Source organism: Balaenoptera borealis (genome assembly GCF_965194805.1).
Source record: "Balaenoptera borealis genome assembly, chromosome: 4".
Taxonomy (NCBI): domain Eukaryota; kingdom Metazoa; phylum Chordata; class Mammalia; order Artiodactyla; family Balaenopteridae; genus Balaenoptera; species Balaenoptera borealis.
This window is the reverse complement of record NC_138861.1, coordinates 112650464-112675104: the sequence shown is the minus strand read 5'-3', so window position 1 is coordinate 112675104 and position 24641 is coordinate 112650464. Positions and strand designations below refer to the sequence as shown.

The window sequence follows — 24641 nt, the reverse complement described above, 5'->3', positions numbered from 1 at the left end:
GTCTAGTGTCACCCAGGGCTCCCTACTCCCCCAGGAGGAAGTCTACCATGGCTCAGCGAAGAGGTGCCTCACCTCTCATGCTCCCCACGCACGCTTCTCCCTCAGCCCCCAAGCCACTCCTACGTCTTTTACAGGCCTGTTCCCATCTCAGGGCCTTTTCTTTAGTTATTCCCTTTCTCTACAGGGTCTTCTCGCCAAACCCCCTCATCACCTGCCTAATTGCTGCTCACCCTTCAGGGCTCAATTTAGAGGCCACCTCTTCTGGGAAGCCTCCCTTGATTCCATCTATCCCCACCCCAACGTGGGTGAGGTGTTCCTCCTTGCCAAGGCCACACAGCAAGTACATGCCTGTACTGGGATTTAAAGTCAGGCCTTCCTGTTTCCAAAACAGAAAGCCAACAACAGAAGACTGTGCAATTACATATTAATGTGGGAAAGAAAGGCTCAAGAGTGAGGTAGAGCTAAGCCAAACACCTTGGAAAGATGCCCAAAATATATTAAATGAAGACGGCAAGTAACAGAACAATGTATATGGTATGATTCCATTAAAAAACAAAACAAAACTATGTATATATAAGTTTATAGAAGCAAAGAAAAAAGCCTAAATGAAAATTATTGAGCTGTTAACAATAGCTATTGGGTGGGTGGATTCGAACGTTCTGTAAGGTTTGAATTTTTTGTGTATTTTTTATTTTCTAAAAAAAAAAAATCAAACCCAATCAAAGAAACTCAGCAACAACTTTTCTCCAATAATAAGCAAAAGGCTTGAATGCTCAAGAATTCTAGGACATAGGGACAAGCTTTTGGAGGAAGGGCTCACCTCTGACTACCCTTCGTCTGGCAAGGGACATGGGGAGCAGAGATGGTGACATGAAGTGAGAATGGACGTGGTTGGCTGGGGAGCTACACTTACCTTTCCCAGCAGCTCAGGAAGGCCCAGCAGCTGCCCCGTGAACACGCCAATGCAGATGAAGATGGCAGTCACCTGTCCCAGAGAGCCGCGGATCTCCTTGGGTGAGATCTCGTTCAGGTACATGGGGAGCACACTGAGGGCGATACCTATGAAGGAAGCATGGCCGCAGTGAGAGAGCTGTCTTCTTCAAGGAAGACTCTGGTCATGGCACCTCCCTCTGTTCTGTGCCTGACAGAAATAGTGCTGCAGCCACAACACCATTCCCAGCACGCTGCACAAATTGCCAACATTTTAACATGCGCTTTATCATTTACTCCATGGAGTATGGCTGGGAGGTGGATTTCATAGGAGAGGAAATGGTAGTAGCTGATGGTAGTGATACTGGTGGTGATGGTGACGGTGGTGATAATAATAACCAACGCACATAGTGCCTACCTAGTAGCAGGGATCTTTCTCCTCTCTTTACATATATTAACTTATCTATTTTAAATAACAACCCTCTGAAGTAAAGGTACTATCATAATCCCCATTCTAAATATGAGAAAACTGAGGCACAGAGAGGTTGAGTAACTTTCCCAAATCACCAAGTGACATCCAAAAATGCTCCAAGAGATTATTTGCTCAGTAGGTCAGGTCTCTGATTCTAGAACTTCAACTTTCCCACCAGCTAACGGCACCTCCTTAGGGAAATCATGGAACTCAGTTATGGCAGATACTGTTAAACCCATTTTACAGCATTTTATAGACTACGTCACCCACATAGGGTCTCATAACCTTTAAGATAAATGTATGTGTTCAAAGGCTTATGACTGATATTTCTATTTAAAAAGTAATAGTTATAAATATGTCTCATAAAACATTAATACACTGCACTCATAGAGGTTCTGTTAGTAAAAATATCATGAGGCCTTGTCAGGTTCAAGAACCTTTGTTTTCTACCCATTTCTGGGCAGGGTTATTCTTAAGACCCTTTATAGACCCATGAAGGTCTACAAATGCACTTATCCCAGGCAGATTCGTGGCTTGCTTATTACACTCTGAGTCACACTGCTTCCTGGATCAAATCCCTGCAACTTACAAAAGTTGAGGACTTGGGCTTGAGAGAGTTAGCCTCTTTCAGCCTCAGTTTCTCTATCCACAAGATGGGGTTAAGAACTGAGTCTGACTTCGTAGGATTGCTGTGAGAGTTAATTGAGATTTGCTCAGTGCTTCACTCAACGTAAAGCTGTACAAGTCAGCATTACTAGCACTAACTATTATTGTCTTCTAATTTTTCACCAGATTGTTTGGGCATCAAAAATTTCTTTCCTGCCCTGGCCTCCTGATGCCTAGAGGTTAGAGCACAGTTCCCGACACACTTTAGGCACCAATCGATGTGTTTCATCTTAAGCTGGATTCACCCCAGTTTCTAGCATTCAGGGAAGCCCTTCCTAAAAAGAAATAGTGAAGGGAATGTGCTGCCCAATTTACAAGCTGAGCATCTCATTCATTGCATCTCAGCCCAGGATAACTTTTTCTGGTTCAGCACACAAGGGAAACACGCTTAAGGTGCAAAGAGACAGGAATTATCTCCAAAGTTGCAACATAAACCAGATGCTATCTGAATTTTTATCCCAAACACACATACTGAGAGCATCTGGCCTCATGGAAAAATCCAGTGGCCACGGATCAATGTGGCACAGTGTTGCTTAGGGGGCAGTGGAATAGAGAGGAAGGTGCAGAATTCAAGTCCCAGAGCCCTGCTTTCCTCACTAGGTGACCTTGATCAAGTTAGTTACCTTCTCCTAGCCTCCGCCTACCCATCTATGAAAGAAGGGTCATAATTGCTGGCTATTCCTGTTGCGGTGGGAATAAAATTTCTACATATAAAGCACCTGGCTCACTTTTGGTCACCTGATGGACACTTGGAAAACTGTTAGGTCCTCACCCTGACACTCCCCCTACCCTCTGGGGTTAATTATCATCATCATCTCACGAAAAGCTATTAAGGAAATGATATGGCTGGTAGGAAAGAGGAGGCATGGGTCGTGGTAATGGACGTGGCACACGGTTGGCACAGTAAGAACGCCTCCTTCACAGGGCGCCTGCGCAGACCGAATCCCTGGAGAACGCTTAGCAGAGTGAAAGGCACACAGGACGCTGTCAATTAATGGAGACTCTTCTTCCTTGCCCATTGTGAAATTTTGGGGGAAAATGAGATGCTTCTGGCTAAACCAGTGGTGAGCCATGAGGAGGTAGCCGGCTGTAGGATGACCAACTCATCCCAGTTTGCCAGGGACCATCCTGGCTTTGGCACTGAAAATTCTGTGTCCCGGGAAGCCCCTGAGTTCCGGGCAAATGAGGATGGTGGGTTAGCCTCGGGTCGTGTTGCTGCACCAAGCATCCCACATACCTGAGTGGCCCCTCTTGACCTGTGACCCCATATCCTGCCATTCCTCCCCCCCCCAGGTGCCCCAGCCTTACGATTTACCGGACACTCCAGGCTCATTCTGATCGTGGGATATCAGCCTTTGCTGTTCTGTTTATCCCGAGTCCTCTGTCCTCACAGCTCCACAGGCTCACGCCCCACTGTCCTTCCCGTCTCAGCTCAGCCTCACTACCTCCCGCTAACGGGAACTAATGTGACCCAACGGGTCCTTTGCAGATGGAATCAGGTTAAGGTGAGGTCACACTGGATTAGGGTGGGCCCTAAACCCAATGACTGGTGTCCTTATAAGATGATAAGACGCAGGGAGACACAGAGGGAAGAGGGGCGCGTGAAGATGGAGACAGAGATTGGAGTGATGCTGCCACAAGCCAGGGAATGCCAAGGCTTTCCGGCAGCACCAGAAGCCAGGAGAGGCATGAAATAGATTCCCCTTCAGAGCCTCCAGAAGGGACCAACCCTGCAGATACCTTGATTTTGGACTTCTGGCCTCCAGAACTCTGAGAGCATAACTTCTGTTGTTTTCAGCCCCCCAGTTGTGGTTCTTGGTGACAGCAGCCATAGGAAACTGCCATACCTCCTCATGGAGGCCTTCACCTGTCAAAATCTATCCCTCCCCATAGCTCCTTATCTCTCCATCCTGTCTCATGTTCCTCATGGCACTTAGTGCTTTTTGGAAGTATCTTGTTCGGTATTTACAGTGGACCCTTGAACAACATGGCTTTGAACCACGCGGGTCCACTTATACTCATATTTTTTTTCACTAAATACGTACGACAGTGCCACACAATCTGATGTTGAATCCGCAGATGCAGAACCACATGTACGGAGGGTCGACTGTAAAGTTGCACGTGAATTTTCGACTGCACTGAGGGTCGGCACCGCTAACCACCACGTTGTTCTAGGGTCACCTGTACTTGTATATTGTCTGTTTCCCCACTTCCAGCCACAGAAAATTTCCTTGGGAGAACAGCACCAGACCCAGCACACGTGCTTGATCAAAGTTTATTGGGTCCCCAAGGCACTTTCACTCTACCGTTAGTTATTTAACCAAGGCTGCGGAGAAGGGGAGGTTGCTGGGGTCGCCAGTGGTTGGGAGTTGCAGACCAGCAGGCTGGTGTGGTTATAATCGTGGTCTATGGGAACAGGCCTCAAAGGCTAGTCCTACAGGGGCTGCAGACTCCAAGAAGTGCGCAGAGGGCAGAGTGCCTCTCATCTAAAACATCAACAACAGTTCCAATCTACCGAGCACTTCACAACTTCCAGAACCACTTTACAGCCTTCGGCTTCCTCAGGGTACGTGGCCTGATGGAATGCAAGGGGCAACTGGGGGCAGGCTCCCTCACACAGAGCTAGCCTAACTTCCAGATTCCTCCTAGAGTCCAATTCCAGAAGTAGCATTTTAGCCCATACAAAGCAGAAGGGATTGAGGGAAAATATTCTCTAAGGACACTCAAAGATGTTGCAGGAAATACTCTAGGGACAACTGGATATTGGCATTTTTCTATGGGGTTGCAGAAAAATTTGAGTCCAGTCCAAAACTAAGCATTTCACTGAATATAAACTTAAATTTGAAGATTAAAGTGTGACACACATTTTTAAATTGCACAAATAATATGTGTGCAGTTTGATGAATCGTCACAAAATGTACACACCTGTGTAACCTCCACCCAGGTCAAGAATCAACTTACAAGACCAACACCCCAGAAAGCCCCCATCCTGTGCTCCCTCAGAATCACTATCCTTCTCCTGCTTCCCAAAGATCACCACCAGCTTAACTGCAATCACCAAAGGTTAGCATATGGAATCAGAGAATATGTACTTCTTTTATTTCTTGCCTCTTTTGCTGATATTATGTTTGTGAAATGCATCAGTGTTGTAGCATGTAGCTCTAATTTGTCTGTTTTCATTGCTGTGTAGTATTCCAATGTGTAAGTATTCCACAGTTTACCCACCCTACTATTGATGGACAGTTTGGGGTTAACACTAATAGTGACCCTATTTACAATAGCCAAGACATGGAAGCAACCTAAATGTCCATTGACAGATGAGTGGATAAAGAAGATGTGGTACATATATACAGTGGAACACTACTCAGCCATAAAAAAGAACAAAACAATGCCATTTGCAGCAACATGGATGCAACTAGAGATTATCATACTAAGTGAAGTAAGTCAGAAAGAGAAAGACAAATACCATATGATATCACTTACATATGGAATCTAAGATATGACACAAATGAACTTGTTTATGAAGCAGAAATTGACTCACAGACATAAAGAACAGACTTGTGGTTGCCAAAGCAGGGTTGGGGAGGGATGGATTGGTAGTTTGGGATTAGCAGATATAAACTATTAGATATATGCATAACTGAATTGCTTTGCTGTACACTGGAAACTAATACAACATTGGAAATCAACTATACTTCAATAAAATAAATTTTAAAAATACTAATAGTGCCCCATAAATATTCTTGTACAAGTCTTTTCGTGCACATGTATGGAAAACTGAAAATGCATACATATATGACTGCAAAATCATTGTTTTGTAATGATATTGGCCTGTAATTTTCCTTTCTTGTAAAGTTCCTATTAGGATATACAATCAAGGATACATTCATTTTATAAAACAAGTTGGGGAGTGTCCCCTCTGGAAATGATTGTATGGTGTTAGTGTTATTCTTTCTTAAAGAAGCCATATAGGCCTTGCATTTCCTTTGTTAAAAGGTTTTAAATTACATGTTCAACTTATTTAATAGAAGAGGACTATTCAGAAATTCTATTTTTTCTTAAGTCAGTATTGGTAAGTTTTTTCTTTCTTGGCATTTGTACATTTATCTAAAGTTTTCAAATATATTGCATAAACATGTTCATGATATATTCTTATGTTTTTAATGCTTCAGGATCTATCCATTCTGATCTTAAGGAAAAACACGAATGAACTTTTTGGCCAACCCAATAGCATTAGTTATTAATTCCTTTTCTCTCTTTTTATAAACAGTCTTGCAAGGGGTTTATCAATTTTATTAATCTTTTCTAGAACTCACTTGTCTCTGCTGATGTTCTCTAATGAAAATTCTTTTTCTAACTTCTTTGAGATGGAATATTAGATCATTGATTTTCAGCCTTTCATGTTTTAGACTATATGCATTTGAGGTTATAAATTTTACTCTAAACATGGCTTTAGCTGTATCTGACAAAATTTGATATACCTTATGTGGTATTTTCATAATCATTTAATGCAAACTACTTTAAAATTTCCATTGTGATTTCTTTTTTATCCCCTGGTTACTTAGAAGTACACATCACTTACATCTTAATTTCCAAACATAATGAGGATTTTCTACTTATATTTCTGTAATTAGTTTCTTTCATGCAAGTGTGCTAGTGATAAATTTTATTAGCTTTTGTTTGACTGAAAAGGTGTTTTCATTTCACCTTTATTTTTGAAAGATATTTTCAGTGGTTGGAGAATTCTAGAAGAATATTTTCTTTCAGCTCTTTGAAAATATGATTTTGCTGTTTTTTTGTCTTCCATTGTTTTTGTTGAAAAGCCAGCTTTCCATTCTATTCTTACTTATTTGAAGGTAACATATCTTTTTATCCTGATTGTTTTTTAGAATAACTTTCTGTTTGCCCTTGGTTGTCAGAAGTTTTACTAAGCTGTGCAAACGTGTGGTTTTCTTTGTTTTTATCCTACTAGGGATCCATAGTGCTTCTTGGACTTGTGGCTTTTCATCAGAAAAAACAAAATGTTGGCCATTATCTTCCAAAAATTGCTTTTTCTCCATCCTCTGTCTCCTCTCTTTCTGATTCTCCAATTAATGTATGTTAGACATTTTTACAATTTCCCAGACATTTCTTACCCTCTTTTCTGTGTTCTCATGCTTCAACCTGGATGCTTTCTTCTGATCTTTGATGCTTTAGTTCCCTGATTCTTGCTTTGGTTGCATGCTATCTGCTGGTAAAACCATTCATTAAGTTCTTGCATTTTTCAGTTTTTGCATTTTTTAGTCCCAGAATTTCGATTTGGTAAGTCAAAACATAGCTTCCATTTCTTTGCCAAAATTCTTGACGTTATCTCTTGATTATCTGAACATATTAAGCATAATTGTTTTAATGGCTGTGTCTAATACTGTTATTTTCAGAATCACTATCAGTTTATTTTTTATGTTATTTCTCTTGGTTTTCTCCTTGTATGTTTGGCTACTTTTGATTGAATATCAGAGTGTATATGAAAACTGTAAAAATAATTTGAGGTTCTGGATGTATGCATCTGGCAGGGTGAGAGGCTAGAGGCATTAGTAATCCCAGCGTACCACAAATCAGTTGGTGATTGAAGTGATTTGAAGATCTGATCTATTTATGATTCATTCTTGCTCCTATGGTGTAGCCCTGTGGTGACTAGTGACCTTCCTACTTGGCAGAAGTTCAACTCTGTTCCTCCTCCTCAGCCCCATGAATCTGTTGAAAGGTCTACTAAGCATCTCAGATTCTCAGCCATCATTCTCAAATTGGCAGATACCTCTAGAGGAAAAGTTGCCCCAAATGCAGGGCTTACCTCTCTGGGTTTCACTCCTTTCCCAGATTGTGGTCCTATAACTCCTCCCTGCCTCAGTAGCTGTCTGATACCTTTAAACAGATGCTTTTTCTAACCATTTTATTCTAAAAGCAGAACTCTGTCTTCCTCCCTTCTCTCTCTCTCTCTCTCTATATATATATATATATGTGTGTGTGTGTGTATATATATATATATATATATATATATACATATAAAACCATTTCTTTATGGCAAAGGATCCTCATTTTCCATTTGTTCTCCATTCAACAAATATTTACTGAGTGTATACTGAGAGGTCGTCATTGTTAGAAGCCAAGGCAATGGCAATGAACGAAACAGGTAAAAAAGCCTTGCTGTCGTGTAGCTGCATCTTGGGGAGGGAGGTACTGCAGGGAGGGTGAACATAAGCATGGAGAGTGTGCTGCCTGCTAGATGGTGATAAGAGCTCTAGGGAACCATCAAGCGGGGAGGGAGGACAGGGATGCCCGGGGTGGGGAGAGTTGCAGTTTCACATGGGGTGGTCCCTGAGGCCACACGGTGGTGGTTCAGAGAGGGAACGGCGGGGAGACCATTTAGGGCCTGCCTTACAGGCCAGGATGTGTTTTATTTGCTTCTCAAATCTATTGATTTAACTTTTTAAAAAATGAGTCCATTTAAATGTAAGTAATGAGTAATCATTGCACAGGAAAAACGGAAAGAGAAAAGTCCTGACCCACATTATCCCTCTGGTTCCTCTAAGCCGAGCAATTTAGGAAAAGTGTGGAGTCAGGCACACCTGGCTCCCACTTTGGCCCAGACACATCTGAACTGTGAGACCTTGGCAAGGTACCCCCTGAGGCTCCATCTCCTCACATGCAAAGGCAGGTAGAGCTCTGAGTCCAAGAGAGTTGTGCTGTTGAAGGGAAACACACACACACGGACACAGAGACACACAGAGACAGACATACATAGAGACACACACACACAGACACACAAACACACAGACACACACAAACACAGACACACACACAGACAAAGACACGCATAAACACACACAACTGTTTAGTACCTGAATATTGTTAGGTAGATATCATTATCTCTACTTTATATATGAGGGGACAGAAGTTCAGAGTGCGAAAGAGGCTTTTCTCAGGCCACCGGGCTAGTAAGTAGAAAGGCTAGGACTAGAATCCATTTCTTCTGAGCACCTTACCCTCTCTTTGTCATGTTAAAATCTGACTCAAATCATAATAATAAATTAATAATATTATTAGTGTTTTTGTTAGTTTCCTATGGCTGCCATAGCAAATTGCCATGAACTTAGTGACTTAAATTTATTTTCAGACAGTTCTGTGGGGCATGAGTCCAAAATGGGACTCATGGATCCAAAATGGGCTAAAATCAACATGTTGGCAGGGCTGTGGTCTTTCTGGAGGCTCCAGGGAATAGTCTGTTTTCTTGCCTTTTCCACCTTCTAGGGACACCTACACTCCTTGGCTCATGGCCCCTTCCATCCTCAGTGCCAGCAACTGCATTGCTCCAGTCTCTGCTTTCATCATCTTGCCTCCTTTCTCTGACTCTGGCTCCCCTCCTCCCTCTTTTGCTTACAAGGACTCCTGTGATGACACTGGACCTGCCTGGAGAATCCAGAATAACCTATTCATCTCAAGGTCCTGAATTTAATCACATCTGCAAAGTCCCTTTTGCCATGTAAGCTAACATATTCACGGGTTCCAGGGAATAGGATGTGAACACCTTTGGGAGCAGTAGGGAGAATAATGATAAATAATAAATCATTTGCTTGTCAGAGTGGTGCACACCATTGCTGGGAGCTTGTGGCAGAGGTAGCTGGGTAAGTCCACACGTGATATACATGGGCTGACCCCACCAGCCAGGAGGGCCAGTGTTTCGGCCCTATGCCTTTATTTCTCAGTCTCCTATACTGTGGTGTGGTTTAATTAGTAGATGATAGAGCTATATGTGGCATGTGAGGTCTGGAAGCCTAAAGAGGACATTCATGGTAGTAGCTCTAAGGGGAGAATGAAAAGGAGCCAGAGCAGATTTTTAGAGCTCGTGGAAACCTCAGCTACCAGAGTTCATTTTCCTTATTTTCTAGATTACATCACTGAGGCCCAGAGAGGGGAACTGATGGCCCCAAGGTCACCTGGCAAGTCAGTGGTAGAGCCAGAACTTGAAGTCAAGTCCTTGACCCTGATTTCATGTCCATGCCATGTGATTCTCTAAACGCTGCTGCCTGAACTTGTCCACTAGAGAGCACTTAATGCAGCAGATGTGAACTTGTCCCTGGAGAGTTCTTAATGCAGCAGACGTGGGCTTGTCCACTGCAGAGGTGCTAATGCAGAGATGTGGGCTTGCACCCCTGGGAGTGTGGGCAGCTCTGGGAACGCTGTGGCAGGAACCTGTCCAACACAATCATCCACAAACACAAAACACCTCTGCATTCTTTTATCTTGACTTCACAATCAGCAAGGATTTGCCCTCCAACGCCATGCTTATCATGTTTGTTTCAATGTAAAAATAGTGTGTTTATTTTTGCTCCAAGCCTTTTAGAAATAGGACACTTCAGGCAGGTGTCCGATGTTTTCTGTGATGGTTCCAGATATTCCCCCCGAGAACCTGGTTTGAGCAGCACAGCCACCTGAAAATCCTCCGGGTTTCTCATTTGGTTTTAAATTATTTATTTCAAGCAGGGCAGCAATTCACCTCACAACCAGCAATTTTCTTTCTTTCTGACCAATTGCCTCACCTTAAATGCCCTCACATTCATCTCTCTGCTTTGAGAGGGTTTGGTGAGAATAGATGACACAAAGCTTCCACGTCGTGGCTCAAATCCAAGAGGTCACATTCCAGAAATCAGGAGTGCATTTTTTCCCCACCTGTTGACTTTACTTTTTTTTCTGTTTTTTTTGAAAAGCTCAAAGGACAAAGGGTCTAAAAGACGTTTGTCTTGAATATGCGGTTTTGTAAAAATGGCATCTCTTTTTGTATCCAGCTTATTTTTTTTAACATCTTTATTGAGGTATAATTGCTTTACATTGCTGTGTTAGTTGCTGCTGTATAACAAAGTGAATCAGCTATACATATACATATATATCCATATCCCCTCCCTCTTGCGTCACCCTCCATCCCACCCTCCCTATCCCACCCCTCTAGGTGGTCACAAAGCACAGAGCTGATCTGCCTGTGCTATGCTGCTGCTTCCCACTAGCTATCTATTTTACATTTGGTAGTGTATATATGTCAATGCCCCTCTCTCAGTCTCAGCCTACCCTTCCCCATCCCTGTGTCCTCAAATCCATTCTCTACATCTGCGTCTTTATTCCTGTCTTAACCCTAGGTTCTTCAGAACTCTTTTTTTTTTTAGATTCCATATATATGTGTTAGCATATGGTATTTGTTTTTCTCTTTCTGACTTACTTGACTTTGTATGACAGATTCTAGGTCCATCCACCTCACTACAAATAACTCAATTTCGTTTCTTTTTATGGCTGAGTAATATTCCATTGTATATATGTGCCACATCTTCTTTATCCATTCATCTGTCGATGGACACTTAGGTTGCTTCCATGTCCTGGCTATTGTAAACAGTGCTACAATGAGCATTGTGGTACATGACTCTTTTTGAATTATGGTTTTCTCAGGGTGTATGCCTAGTAGTGGGATTGCTGGGTCATATGGTAGTTCTATTTTTAATTTTTTGAGGAACCTACATACTGTTCTCCATAGTGGCTGTATCAGTTTACATTCCCACCAACAGTGCAAGAGGGTTCCCTTTTCTCCACACCCTCTCCAGCATTTACTGTTTGTAGATTTTTTGATGATGGCCATTCTGACTGGTGTGAGGTGATACCTCATTGTAGTTTTTTTTTTTTTTAACCTCATTGTAGTTTTGATTTGCATTTCTCTAATGATTAGTGATGTTGAGCATCCTTTCATGTGTTTGTTGGCAATCTGTGTATCTTCTTTGGAGAAATGTCTATTTAGGTCTTCTGCCCATTTTTGGATTGGGTTGTTTGGTTTTTTGATATTGAGCTGCATGAGCTGCTTACAAATTTTGGAGATTAATCCATTGTCAGTTGCTTCATTTGCAAATATTTTCTCCCATTCTGAGGGTTGTCTTTTTGTCTTGTTTGTGGTTTCCTTTACTGTGCAAAAGCTTTTAGGTTTCATTAGGTCCCATTTGTTTATTTTTGTTTTTATTTCCATTTCTCTAGGAAGTGGGTCAAAAAGGATCTTGCTGTGATTTATGTCATAGAGTGTTGTGCCTATGTTTTCCTCTAAGAGTTTGATAGTGTCTGGCCTTACATATAGGTCTTTAATCCATTTTGAGTTTATTTTTGTGTATGGTGCTAGGGAGTGCTCTAATTTCATTCTTTTACATGTAGCTGTCCAGTTTTCCCAGCATCACTTACTGAAGAGGCTGTCTTTTCTCCACTGTATATTCTTGCCTCCTTTATCAAAAATAAGGTGATCATACGTGTGTGGGTTTATCTCTGGGCTTTCTATCCTGTTCCACTGATCTATATTTCTGTTTTTGTGCCAGTACCATACTGTCTTGATTACTGTTGCTTTGTAGTATAGTCTGAAGTCAGGGAGCCTGATTCCTCCAGCTCCATTTTTCTTTCTCAAGATTGCTTTGGCTATTCGGGGTCTTTTGTGTTTCCATACAAATTGTGAAATTTTTTGTTCTAGTTCTGTGATAAATGCCATTGGTAGTTTGACAGGGATTGCATTGAATCTGTAGATTGCTTTGGGTAGGATAGTCATTTTCACAGTGTTGATTCTTCCAATCCAAGAACATGGTATATCTCTCCATCTGTTTGCATCATGTTTAATTTCTTTCATCAGTGACTTATAGTTTTCTGCATACAGGTCTTTTGTCTCCTTAGGTAGGTTTACTCCTAGGTATTTTATTCTTTTCATTGCAATGGTAAATGGGAGTGTTTCTTTAATTTCTCTTTCAGATTTTTTGTCACTAATGTATAGGAATGCAAGAGATTTCTGTGCATTAATTTTGTATCCTGCTACTTTACCAAATTCATTGATTAGCTCTAGTAGTTTTCTGGTAGCATCTTTAGGATTCTCTACGTATAGTAACGTATAGTGATCTGAAAACAGTGACAGTTTTATTTCTTCTTTTCCAATTTGGATTCCTTTTATTTCTTTTTCTTCTCTGATTGCTGTGGCTAAAACTTCCAAAACTATGTTGAATAATACTGGTGAGAGTAGGCAACCTTGTCTTGTCCCTGATCTTAGAGGAAATGGTTTCAGTTTTTCACCATTGAGAAGGATGTTGGCTCTGGGATTGTCATATATGGCCTTTATTATGTTGAGGTAAGTTCCATCTATGCCTACTTTCTGGAGAGTTTTTATCATAAATCGGTGCTGAATTTTGTTGAAAGCTTTTTCTGCATCTATTGAGATGATCATATGGTTTATCTCCTTCAATTTGTTAATATGGTGTGTCATCTTGATTGATTTGCATATTTTAAATAATTCTTGCATTCCTGGGATAAACCCCACTTGATCATGGTGTATGATCCTTTTAATGTGCTGCTGGCCTCTGTTTGCTAGTATTTTGTTGAGGATTTTTGCATCTATGTTCATCAGTGTATTGGCCTGTAGTTTTCTTTTTTTGTAACATCTTTGTCTGGTTTTAGTATCAGGGTGATGGTGGCCTCGTAGAATGAGTTTGGGAGTGTTCCTCCCTCTGCTATATTTTGGAAGAGTTTGAGAAGGATAGGTGTTTTAGCTCTTCTCTAAATGTTTGATAGAATTCGCCTGTGAAGCCCTCTGGTCCTGGGCTTTTGTTTGTTGGAAGATTTTTAATCACAGTTTCACTTTCAGTGCTTGCGATTGGTCTGTTTATATTTTCTATTTTTTCCTGCTTCAGTCTCAGAACGTTGTGCTTTTCTAAGAATTTGTCCATTTCTTCGAGGTTGTCCATTTATTGGCATATAGTTGCTTGTAGTAATCTCTCATGATCCTTTGTATTTCTGCATTGTTAGTTGTTACTACTCCTTTTTCATTTCTAATTCTGTTGATTTGAGTCTTCTTCCTTTTTTTCTTGATGAGTCTGGCTAATGGTTTATCAATTTTGTTTATCTTCTCAAGGAACCAGCTTTTAGTTTTATTGATCTTTGCTATCATTTCCTTCATTTCTTTTTCATTTATTTCTGATCTGATCTTTATGATTTCTTTCCTTCTGCTAACTTTGGGGTTTTTTTTTTTTCTTCTTTCTCTAATTGCTTTAGGTGTAAGGTTAGGTTGTTTACCTGAGATTTTTCTTATTTCTTGAGGTAGGATTGTATTGCTGTAAACTGCCCTCTTGGAACTGCTTTTGCGCCTCCCATAGGTTTTGGGCCATGGTGTTTTCATCGTCATTTGTTTCTAGGTATATTTTGATTTCCTCTTTGATTTCTTCAGTGATCTCTTGGTTATTTAGTAGCATATTGTTTAGCCTCCATGTGTTTGTATTTTTTACAGTTTTTTTTCCTGTAACTGATATCTAGTTTCATAGCATTGTGGTCGGAAAAGATACTCAGCTTATTTTTAATTAAGGAAATTCAGAGAGCAACCAGTTATGTGTAACTAGTAAGTGTCACCTCCCCCAGAATAGCTAGACAAGCAAAGCAGCAAGAAAGAGACTAAATGGGTAAAATACAAAACTGCCAGAAAGAGAGACTTCAGTGGCCTCTGTTAGAAAAGGACTTTTAGATGCTCCCATCTTGCCACCCTTTCTCCTGAGCAGGCAGGGTCTTCGAAACCCGACCATCGGTCCAAATCCTGGATCTGCATCGTATTAACTAAGAATAAAAATGACAACAACAGTAATGGCAATGATACCATTATTGGTGTTGGGGGAAGGTAATGAGGGCCTGGAATGTACTTGTTTTGCACACACAGCATACCATTAAGTTTTACATTCCCTAACAAGGGAGGCTTAGGAGTATTCCCCTTCGCCAGATTAGAGAAAGGGGCTAAGACAGGGAGGCAGACTGCTGCTGTGTGGCCTCCACTTTGTCCATGCTCCCTGAGTCCACATCCTTGGGTGGTTAGATGCCTCTGACCCTGACTCTGCATCCCGTCATGGGACTCACCTTGGCCAGTGGGACTCTGGCAGATGTGTCCAAGCAGACTTGATAAGCACTTGCACACTGGGACTTGTTCCTCTTGCTGCTCATTGGAACCCCGAAAACCCCATGGAAGAGGCTGGGTCACCCCATCTGGGGGTGAGAGACCACGTGGAACAGAGATGAGCCAGCCCTTGGGATCCCAAGACCAGCCCACCTGCTGGCAACCAAACATGAGGCTGAGAACATCCAAGGTCATTCAGCCGCTGACTGGCCTGCAGCCAACCTCAGCCATGGGAGAGAGAGCCCAGCAGAGACCAGCAGGGCTGGCCCAGATTAGAATTGCCCCACCAACCCTCAGAACTGTAAGCTCAGCAAAAGAATTATTGCCTTAAGCCATTATGTTTTGGTTTTGTTTTTTAATGCAGCAAAACCTAACTGATGAAGTTAACCTTGGTAAGTGTCAGAATCCAGGCCGGCTTAATCCATAGCCTTCACCCTTAACCACTTTACTGTCTCACGTTTCTGAGCCTCAGGGCCCTCATATGTAAAATGACAACAAAACAGTGTTTCACTGAAGTACAGTTGGCTTATAATATTATATTAGCTTCAGGTGTACAATATAGTGATTCAGTATTTTTATACATTACAAAATGATCACCACTAAGTCTATTTATGATCTGTCATTATACAAAGTTATTGCAATAGCATTGACTATACCCTCTACGCTGTACATTCCATCCCATGACTTATTTATTTTATAACTGGAAGTTGGTACCTCAATCTCTGTCACCTATTTTGCTCAATGCCCCACCCCCTTCCCCTTTGGCAGCCACCCATTTTTCTCTATATCTATGAGTCTATTTCTGTTTTGCTATGTTTGTTCATTTGATTTTTTTTTGCTAGATTCCACATATAAGTGAAAAAATACAGTATTTGTCTTTATCTGTCTGACTTAATTCATTTAGCATGCTACCCTCTGGCTCACAGGCCATAAAAAACTGTCTACAGGCCAAATTTGTCCCAAGGGAGGTAGTTTACCAAATCCTGTTCTTTTCTAATATCAGCATTAAAATTCATAGCTTTTCTCTAACTGCATCCAACAAATTTTGATATGCTGTATTTTCATTATCATTCTGTTAAATTTTTTTTTATTATTTTTTTATTTTTATTTTTGGCTGCATTGGGTCCTCGCCACTGCATGTGGGCTCTCTCTAGCTGGGGCGAGCGGGGGCCCCTCCCCATTGCGGCGCATGGGCTTCTCACTGTGGTGGCTGCTCTTGTTGCAGAGCAGGGGCTCTAGGTGATCGGGCTTCAAGAGTTGTGGCACGGGGGCTCAGCAGCTGTGGCTCCCGGGCTCTAGAGCGTAAAATATTTTTAATTTCCCTTGTAACTTCCTCTTTGACTCATGTAACACTTAGAGGTGTGTTTTTATTATTTTCCAAATTTAGGGGGGGTTCTTAGATATTGTTTGTGATTTCTAATTTAATTATACTGTGGTCAGAGAATATACTTATATGATTTCAATAAAAGATTTCAATCTTTTCAAACTTATCGAGGATTGTTCTATGCCCAGCGTTTGGTCCATCATGGTGAATAAACCATGGCCGTTGAAAAAATATATATAACAGCCTTTCAGCGTTAGTGGGAGATCAAAGGTGATGAACTTCAGGAACATGATTGGTCAATTAGAAAATTCTACATGAACACCAGCCAGTATTCTCTCCAGTTAATGTTCTTTCTACAGGCTTCTCCCTTCTACTTGAATAGTGAGAGTTTGAGGTATTAAAAAATCCTGAATTATTTCCTGTCAGCAAAGCAATGAAAATAAATGAAGTCTCTTCCTCCCTGACCTCCTATACAGCCTCTTACTCTCATGCTCTCCCTTGTCATTCCCGTCACTCATAACGCCTGGTGCCCTCAGCTTATAAAAGATGGACAAGGAAGGGAACTAGCCCTTAACGACTTCATACAGGGTTCCAGCAGCATTAGGCAGTGTACGTATGCACACACACACACACACACACACACACACACACACACACGTCTTCATGTCAGCCTTTTAACAGCCCTCTAAGGTAGCTATTGTAATCTCCATTTACAGATGAGGAAACTGAGGCTCAGAACCATTCAGTAACTTATCAAAAGTCAGTAACTGGCAAAGAGCAGAGCTGGGATCCAATCCCAGGGGTTTCTAATCCTAAAGCTTGTGATCTTTCCACAAAGGCCTGAAAGTAACACTCTACGGATTTGTGTATTTAGAAAGAAAGCAGGGTTGGCTTGTTGGTTTTGACAATATATTTTGAGTCTCCTACTCTCACAGGCCATGGCCAGAATCAGGCCATGTCTCGCCACTTCCACCACTGCCATCCTGTCCTACTCATAGCTATCACCCCTGGACGGATGGCCTTCCCACCCGACTCCTGCCCTCCCCCTACCTTCTCTCTACACAGAAGTAGGAGGAATCTTATTCAATCATAAACCAACTCTTGTCACATTCCTCTCAACCCTCCCCCGGCTTCCCATCACACTCAGCACAAATCCGCAGTCCTCACTGTGACCTACAAGGTCCTGTGGGATCTGACTGGCCCCTCTTCAACTCATCTGCATCCACTCTCCCCCTGGCTCACCGAGCTCCACCACACTGGCCTCCTGACTCTTCCTTGAACTTGCCAAGCATGCTTCTGCTTCAGGGTCACTGTCCTCTTCTCTCCGCCAGGTACACAGTTCCCACAATATTCATTTGTTTCTTGCCCTTGGTTCATTCTGGTCTCTGCTCATTTGTTTCCTCCTCCAAGCAGCCTTCCCTGAGTCCTATTTAAAATAGCCCTTGCTGGGCTTCCCTGGTGGCGCAGTGGTTGAGAATCTGCCTGCCAATGCAGGGAACACGGGTTCAAGCCCTGGTCTGGGAAGATCCCACATGCCGCAGAGCAAATGGGCCCATGAGCCACAACTACTGAGCCTGCGCGTCTGGAGCCTGTGCTCCTCAACAAGAGAGGCCGCGATAGTGAGAGGCCCGCGCACCGCGATGAAGAGTGGCCCCCACTTGCCGCAACTAGGGAAAGCCCTTGCACAGAAACAAAGACCCAACACACCCAAAAATAAATATAAATAAATAAATAAATTAAAAAAAAAAAAAGAGCCCTTGCTATCTTCCTGTGCTGCTTCTTTTCCTCCTAGGGCTTACCATTATCTACCTCATATATCTAATTACATATCTCTCCACCCACCAGAACGTAAGCTCCAGGTGTAGGGACTGGGGGCTCCTGTTCACCACTGTGTCCACAGTGTAGACCGCAAGGCACAGCATGTGCTCTGTAAATGCTGCTTGGTGAACACATGAAAGAATGAATGAGGGACTTCCCTGGTGGTCCAGTGGTTAAGACTTCGCCTTTCAATGCAGGGGTGCGGGTTCGATCCCTGGTAGGGGAGCTAAAATCCCATGCCTCGAGGCCGAAAAACCAAAACGTAAAACAGAAGCAATATTGTAACAAATTCAATAAAGACTTTAAAAATGGTCCACATCAAAAAAAAAAGCGTTAAAAAAAAAACAAAAAAGAATGAATGAGTCAGAGGCCCGGACAGGAAACATAATCCTTATAAAAACTCCCTGGAAACCACCGACAACTTGGAATATGAATTTTATGGTGAAGATGACAAATAGAATGCGTGATGTGCCGAAGACCATCCAGGTCTTTGGAGCTGGTTTGGGTCCGTCCCAGTCAGTGCTTCTCCATTAGAGGAGCATCGTGGGTGGGTGGTCCGTCCCATGGGACTGCCCCACTTTATGCAGGGTTCTTGTGTTCTCGGTCTCTGCCAATTCAATATCAGTAGGGATGCATGTGACAGCCACAAGTACCCCTCACATTTTGAAACCCCCCTCAGGAATGTGTTACTGTCCCCTCTCCTGCCATGGTGAAGGCTCACCTCCATCCACGCCCATGATGAAGCGTCCCATGATAAGCATTTCAAAGGCTCCTGCTTGGAGAGAACAGGCCATCAGCAACGTGGCAGAAATTGCAAACCCATTGTTGACCAGCAAAGTGTATTTCCTGGAAGAAAAGGAGGGGTTTGATGAGGCTGCCACTGGCCTGTGTATCCCCAGAACAGGATCCAGGTCCCCCCCACCCCCATTGCCAACTTTGGCCATATGACCCTGAGCAAGGCACTTCCTTCCTCTGGGTTCATTACCACGGTTGATTAGGTCACCTCCGAAGGCACTGTGAGCCCTGATATTCTATGAATCTCCCTGTTGCAATATTTTATCTCATCGGTTCTAAGACCTTCATTTAACATTACAAAGTCAAAATGCGTCTTACAATCCATGAGTCAGATGTCGGGCAGGGAAATGAAAACTACTCTAGTTAGTTTCACAGAGTGAATTAACACAGGGAACTGGTTAAGGTCACTGCTGGGGCTGGCAGGCAATTCAGGCAAACTAAAGGGAGCAAGTCCCTTGTCCCTCCTCTTCTAGTGCCCCTGTGGCAAAGGGCAGGTGAGGCATGCAGGTCTCAGCCCCTGCATCACAGAGCAGAGCACAGGAGGGTACTTTTGGAGCTGGGAGCAATAGCTTGTTAATCAGCACACCTACAGCATCCTATGACTTCAGTCCTAGGAGACCTCCCTTCCTTCCTTCCTTCCCTCCCTCCCTTCTTCCTTCCTTCCTTCCCCCCCCTCCCTTCTTCCTTCCTTCCTTCCTTCCTCCCTCCCTCCCTCTCTTCCTCTCTCTCTTTCTTTCTTTCTTTCTTTTTCTCTGCAGTTCATGTAACAATGTTTCTTATACTTAATGGCACCTTCAATTTAATGAACCATAGCATGAAGCATGAGGCTGAGCTAATCCCCTCAAACGAGGTCAGCCAAATTCCTTTGGCAAGACTTACTATTCATTGCTCCTTGTTAGGACCACTACCACTGTTTTATATGAATATATAACATATTCCTAAGACCTCATGGTTGAGAAGCATAACTTGTTTGGAGGCCTGGGGACCTGGGTTCCTGCACCAGCTCTCTCTTTTATGATCTAGGGGACTTCGTACTTCATTGCTCTGTGCTTTCCTTGCCTCACCTGCAAAATGATCTTAATAGCTCACACTAATTGAACTTTGCTATATGACAGACCCCATTCTAAGCATTTTACATGAGTAGCTCATTTACTGCTCAAAAGGACCCTATGAAGTAGGTACTATTCTTATCTTTGCTCTGTAGATGAGTTAACTAGGACACAGATAAATTAGTGACTTGTTTTAGGTCATACAACTAATGAATCAAGTAGCTGGGGAAACAGCCTCTCACAGGATACTTTTTCCCTAAAGACTCAATGATCTAACAGTATTAAACTGTTTTAGAAATTGTAAGAAGCTAGGGCTTGAAAGGGAACTTCGTTATTACTTGTAGGAGTTAGCCCTCTTAACTTCCGGGCCAAAGTTCTTTCTACTATTTTTGATTTATCTCAAGCTGTTCATTAAATTTTTTTCCCTTTCCTACACTTCTTGAAGAACCCCAAACTTAGTGAATTTTGCAGCTCAATTAGGATGGTATAAAGGCTGCTCATTGCAACTTCTTCTATAACAGCAAATGACTGAAACAACCCAAGTGTCCATTAATAAGGGGTTATTTAAATAAATTATGATACATATATAAAATGGCATATTATGCAGACATTAAAATAGAGGTAGCCTTCTATATTCTGATATGGAAAAATCTCAAAGATGTATTGTTAAGTGCAAAGAATAAGATACAGAACTTTATGTAGAATATGCAACAACTTATGTGATAAAGTGTGTGTTTGTGTGTGTGTGTGTAGAGATAGGCACAAATCTTGGAAAAGATACACAAAAACCTGGTAACACTGATTGTCTCCAAGGAGGAGACAGAAGACAGAAACAAAAACGAAACTTTCGACTTTATATTTAATTGGTCCTTTTGAAAGTTAAGTCACATGAATGTATTAATTTTTTAAAAATAAATATGATTTCAAATTAGTCTTTCAAAAGATTAATTTAACTGGACCTTATGATGGCAAAAAAATGTGATTTAGCAGAGACTTAAAACAAAAATTCCAATCTAGAGTAACCTCCCTTATTCTGATGCCGAAGGTCACAGCCTCAGGATTCAAGAAAGATAAGTCTGAAGGCACTAATTTCTGTTATTGGTGAAAGCTCAAAGCAGGATGCGAATACCCTGCACCCCATGGCACTGCTCCATGTTCAGGGCCCTTCCCCTCAGTCCTCTGAGGAACTACTGTGTCAGCCTTGAGAGGAAAGCGGGGCAATGGTTGGAGGGAGAGGCAGGAAGACCTGGACCCTCCTCACAGAAGCTTTCACTGGGGTTCCACTCATCATGTATTTAGTGAGTGCTAGACACCGGGTCTACCCCAGGAATGTGGGAGTCATCCCCGTCCTCCACATCATGGGCTTTAGAGCCTAGTGAGGAACACAGACGGCAAATAAATCACACAACTCAATTAGTGACCATCTGTGACTTCTATAAGTAAAGATATAGAAAATATGAGATTGTATAACTCAGAACTGTGCCTACCATTTGCCTGTTTGCGCTCGGCTCCCTTCTTTCTCTGCCCGGCTCTGTTTCAGGGGGAACTACCTTTCCCAGGCTCCCTTGCTTCTGGCTTCCTGAGAGGATTGGCCAATGAGAGGCCTGATGTCCGTCTAGAGGGCGGGGAAGGGGAGAAGCTGGGTATTTCCCCCTCTCTGTGCTCCATTCCAGCAGCTCTGTGTCTCCTCCTCTGCCCTAGCCTTCTCTCTGTAGTCCCAGCAACCTGCTCACTAAAGTATGGCCTTGGCTTTTAAACCCAGGAATGCTGCTTCTCCCTTTTGGACCTTCCATCTCATGGGTGGTAGCAGCTTGTCCGTAAAAAAAAAAAAAAAAAAGATTTCTCACAACATGCCCAAATATTCTCCCTGTAGCTCCACCTCTGGGTCTCAGTTCCCGCCTTGAGGCCACACAGGACAAACCCCTGTTGCTGTAGAGGCTAGTGTAAGGTAAGTTTGTGAAGAGATTGTTGAGGGAGGAGAGGCAGGAGGGGGATGCTGTGGCCAGATTTGGAGGGTTCTTGGATGTTGGACAAAACAATATGTTCTATAATCCGTAGACAATGAGAAATAAAGGGCTTGATTAGGAATCATACCTTAATTCCTATCCTCAGACACTTTGTCCACTGCCCTACTTCAGTTAAACTGGACATTTGATACTAGGATGATATTAATGATATCCATAAAAATAATGCTAGCATTATTTAGTGGTTCTCCAGTCTGGTTGTGCATCAGATTTACCAAGAGCACATACAAATATGAGATTCTTGGGTCCACCTCTAGAGAATTTTAATCCTTGGTGCAGACTCAGTGTGATACCTTTAATATAGTACTAAGAAAGAGCATGGCTTTTATGTAAATTATTTCATCTCATTTCATCTTTAACACTTGTAGTTATCAGTGTTAACGAAATCATCAGTTCACAGAGGAGGAGGTAAGGACTACTTCATCCCCCACCACCAAATTCACCCACCTACCTGCATTGGATGAAACTGCCCCAGTGATGTAAGGTCTATCAGTGTCATTGTGCATCCCTACCCCAGTAAAGGATTTGTTCCCTCTCTACTCAATCATTCCCATATAAACACATCTAAATATTGTCTCTCTTGGTCCTCATCCCTCTGCTCCTTGTCTTGGCTCCCTTTTAGAGTGAAACTCCTGCATGAATGTTGTCTGCTCATCTTCTAGTCTTTCCTCACCCCCACTCTGATTAGATCATTTCTACCACTCTATGGAGATTGCCTTTGTGAAGGTCATCAACAACCTCTACCTTGACAAACAACTGCCAATTCTCTGCCTTCCCCTGGTACAACCTCTCAGCAGCATGTGATGTGGTTGACCACACCCTCTTTCTTGAAACACAGTCTTCTCTGGACATCTGGGATTGCACCCTCTCCCATTTTTCTCCCTACCAGCCTCACCTTCTCAGTCTCTAGGCTGGTTTGTCCTCACCTCCCTGAGCCTTGAAACTTGGGGTGCCCAGAGCTCCGGCTCATCTCTCTCCTAGTCTCACCTCTCTCTACACTCCCTCCCTGGGTGATCCCATCCAGTTCATCCCTCTAACCAATGACAATTCCCAACTGTATCTCTGGATGCAGACTCTCCTCTCAACTCTAGACTTACATACCCAACTGCCTCCTGGACACTTCCACTAGCATATTTAGTAGGTATCTCAAACCAAGCATATTTAAAATAGAATTCTTGAATTCCCACTACTAAATCCCTCCCTGCCCCAAAATGCATGCCAAATCCCTCTTCCCATACTTTTTCATAAAAAAAGCCACTACCTTCCTAGTGGCTTAGGCAAATACCTGGGAATACTACTTACATCTTTTATTTTCTTCATGACCCATATACAATCCATCACTGAGTCCTATCTATACTACTTCCAAGATATATCCCAAATCAAACCACTTCTCCCATTTACAGGCCCACAATATGGCAGTGGTCCAGACCACCATCATACTACACTCATAAAACTGCAATAGGCTCACACACATTCTTGCCCTGCTGAAGTTCATGGTCCACAGAGCAGCCAAAGTTATCCTCTCATAGCACACACTGACATACTTTTTCTTACTTAAAACCTGCTAGTGGCTTCCCACTGCACTTAGAATAAACTCTTCACCAGGGCCTGTAAAACCCTGCATGAGATGGCTTTTGCCACATCATCTCATACTCTCACCTTCACGCTCATGAGCCTTCCCATGGTCCCTCAGGTGTGCCAGGCTGCTTCCTAACTCATGGCCCTCATCCTTGGTGCCCCTCTATTCATTGCATGAGTCTTATCTCACTAAAGTCTCAACTCAAATGCAACCTCCTGACACTCTTTGACATGGCTGCTTCCCCCAAATGCAGAGTTCATCCCCCTCCATCCTCTCACCCTGTTCTATTTTCTTCACAGTCCCAACACTGTAGAAAATTATCCTCTGTATTTATTTGCTTTATGCTAGTTGTGCATCTTCCCCTACTAGAATGTAAGTGCTATGGGGTCAGCGACTTTGTCTTGCCACTGTATCCCCAGCAACTACACCAGATCCCGGCATATGCAGGTGTCCCAGATATATTTGCTGCATAAATGAAGGGAATGAATGGAGCCCAACTTACCCCACGTGGCCCAGCTCTGATCTGCCCTGAATCTCACTTTAGCAGTCTATGGGCTGGAGAGCTGCTGTTCGCCCGAATCCACGTCCAATAATGTTCCTGCTTGGACAGCCCAGCCACATACTAATTGAACAACTTTGGGCAGGTTTCTTACTCTCTCTCAGCCTTGATTTACCCCTCTGTAAAATGGATATAATAATGTCTATCTTGTTAGGCTTCTACGAGAATGATTTATGTAAAGTGCTTAGGATGGCACCTGGAACATATTTAGAGCTTCAATTAATTTAAAAAGAAATAAAATAAGCCCATGGTGATAGCTAACATTCACAGAGTTCTTATGATGTGCCAGGCACTGTTTTAAGTGTTTTATACTCACTGAAGACCCTAGAAGTCAAGTAATCTTGTTACCCCATTTCTCACATGAAGAAACAGATCTAGAAGTTAAGTACTTGGCCAAGGTCACATGCTATTAAATGGGAGATTTGGCATTCCAGGAACCAGGATACTAAGGCCACTCA

The 24641-nt window shown here is 42.6% G+C and overlaps 1 protein-coding gene across 3 annotated transcripts in view; it reads right to left on the bottom strand.

Annotated features, from left to right (window-relative positions):
• SLC2A9 (solute carrier family 2 member 9) overlaps positions 1-24641 on the bottom strand; it is a 290277-nt gene that overhangs the window by 223815 nt on the left and 41821 nt on the right. For all 3 annotated transcript variants that reach the window (XM_082389500.1, XM_082389502.1, XM_082389501.1), the window contains 2 exons: positions 18899-19023; positions 914-1059 (listed from right to left, as the gene is read on the bottom strand). In XM_082389500.1, the coding sequence (XP_082245626.1) occupies positions 914-1059; positions 18899-19023 (271 nt within the window). The remainder of the gene's footprint in view (positions 1-913; positions 1060-18898; positions 19024-24641) is intronic.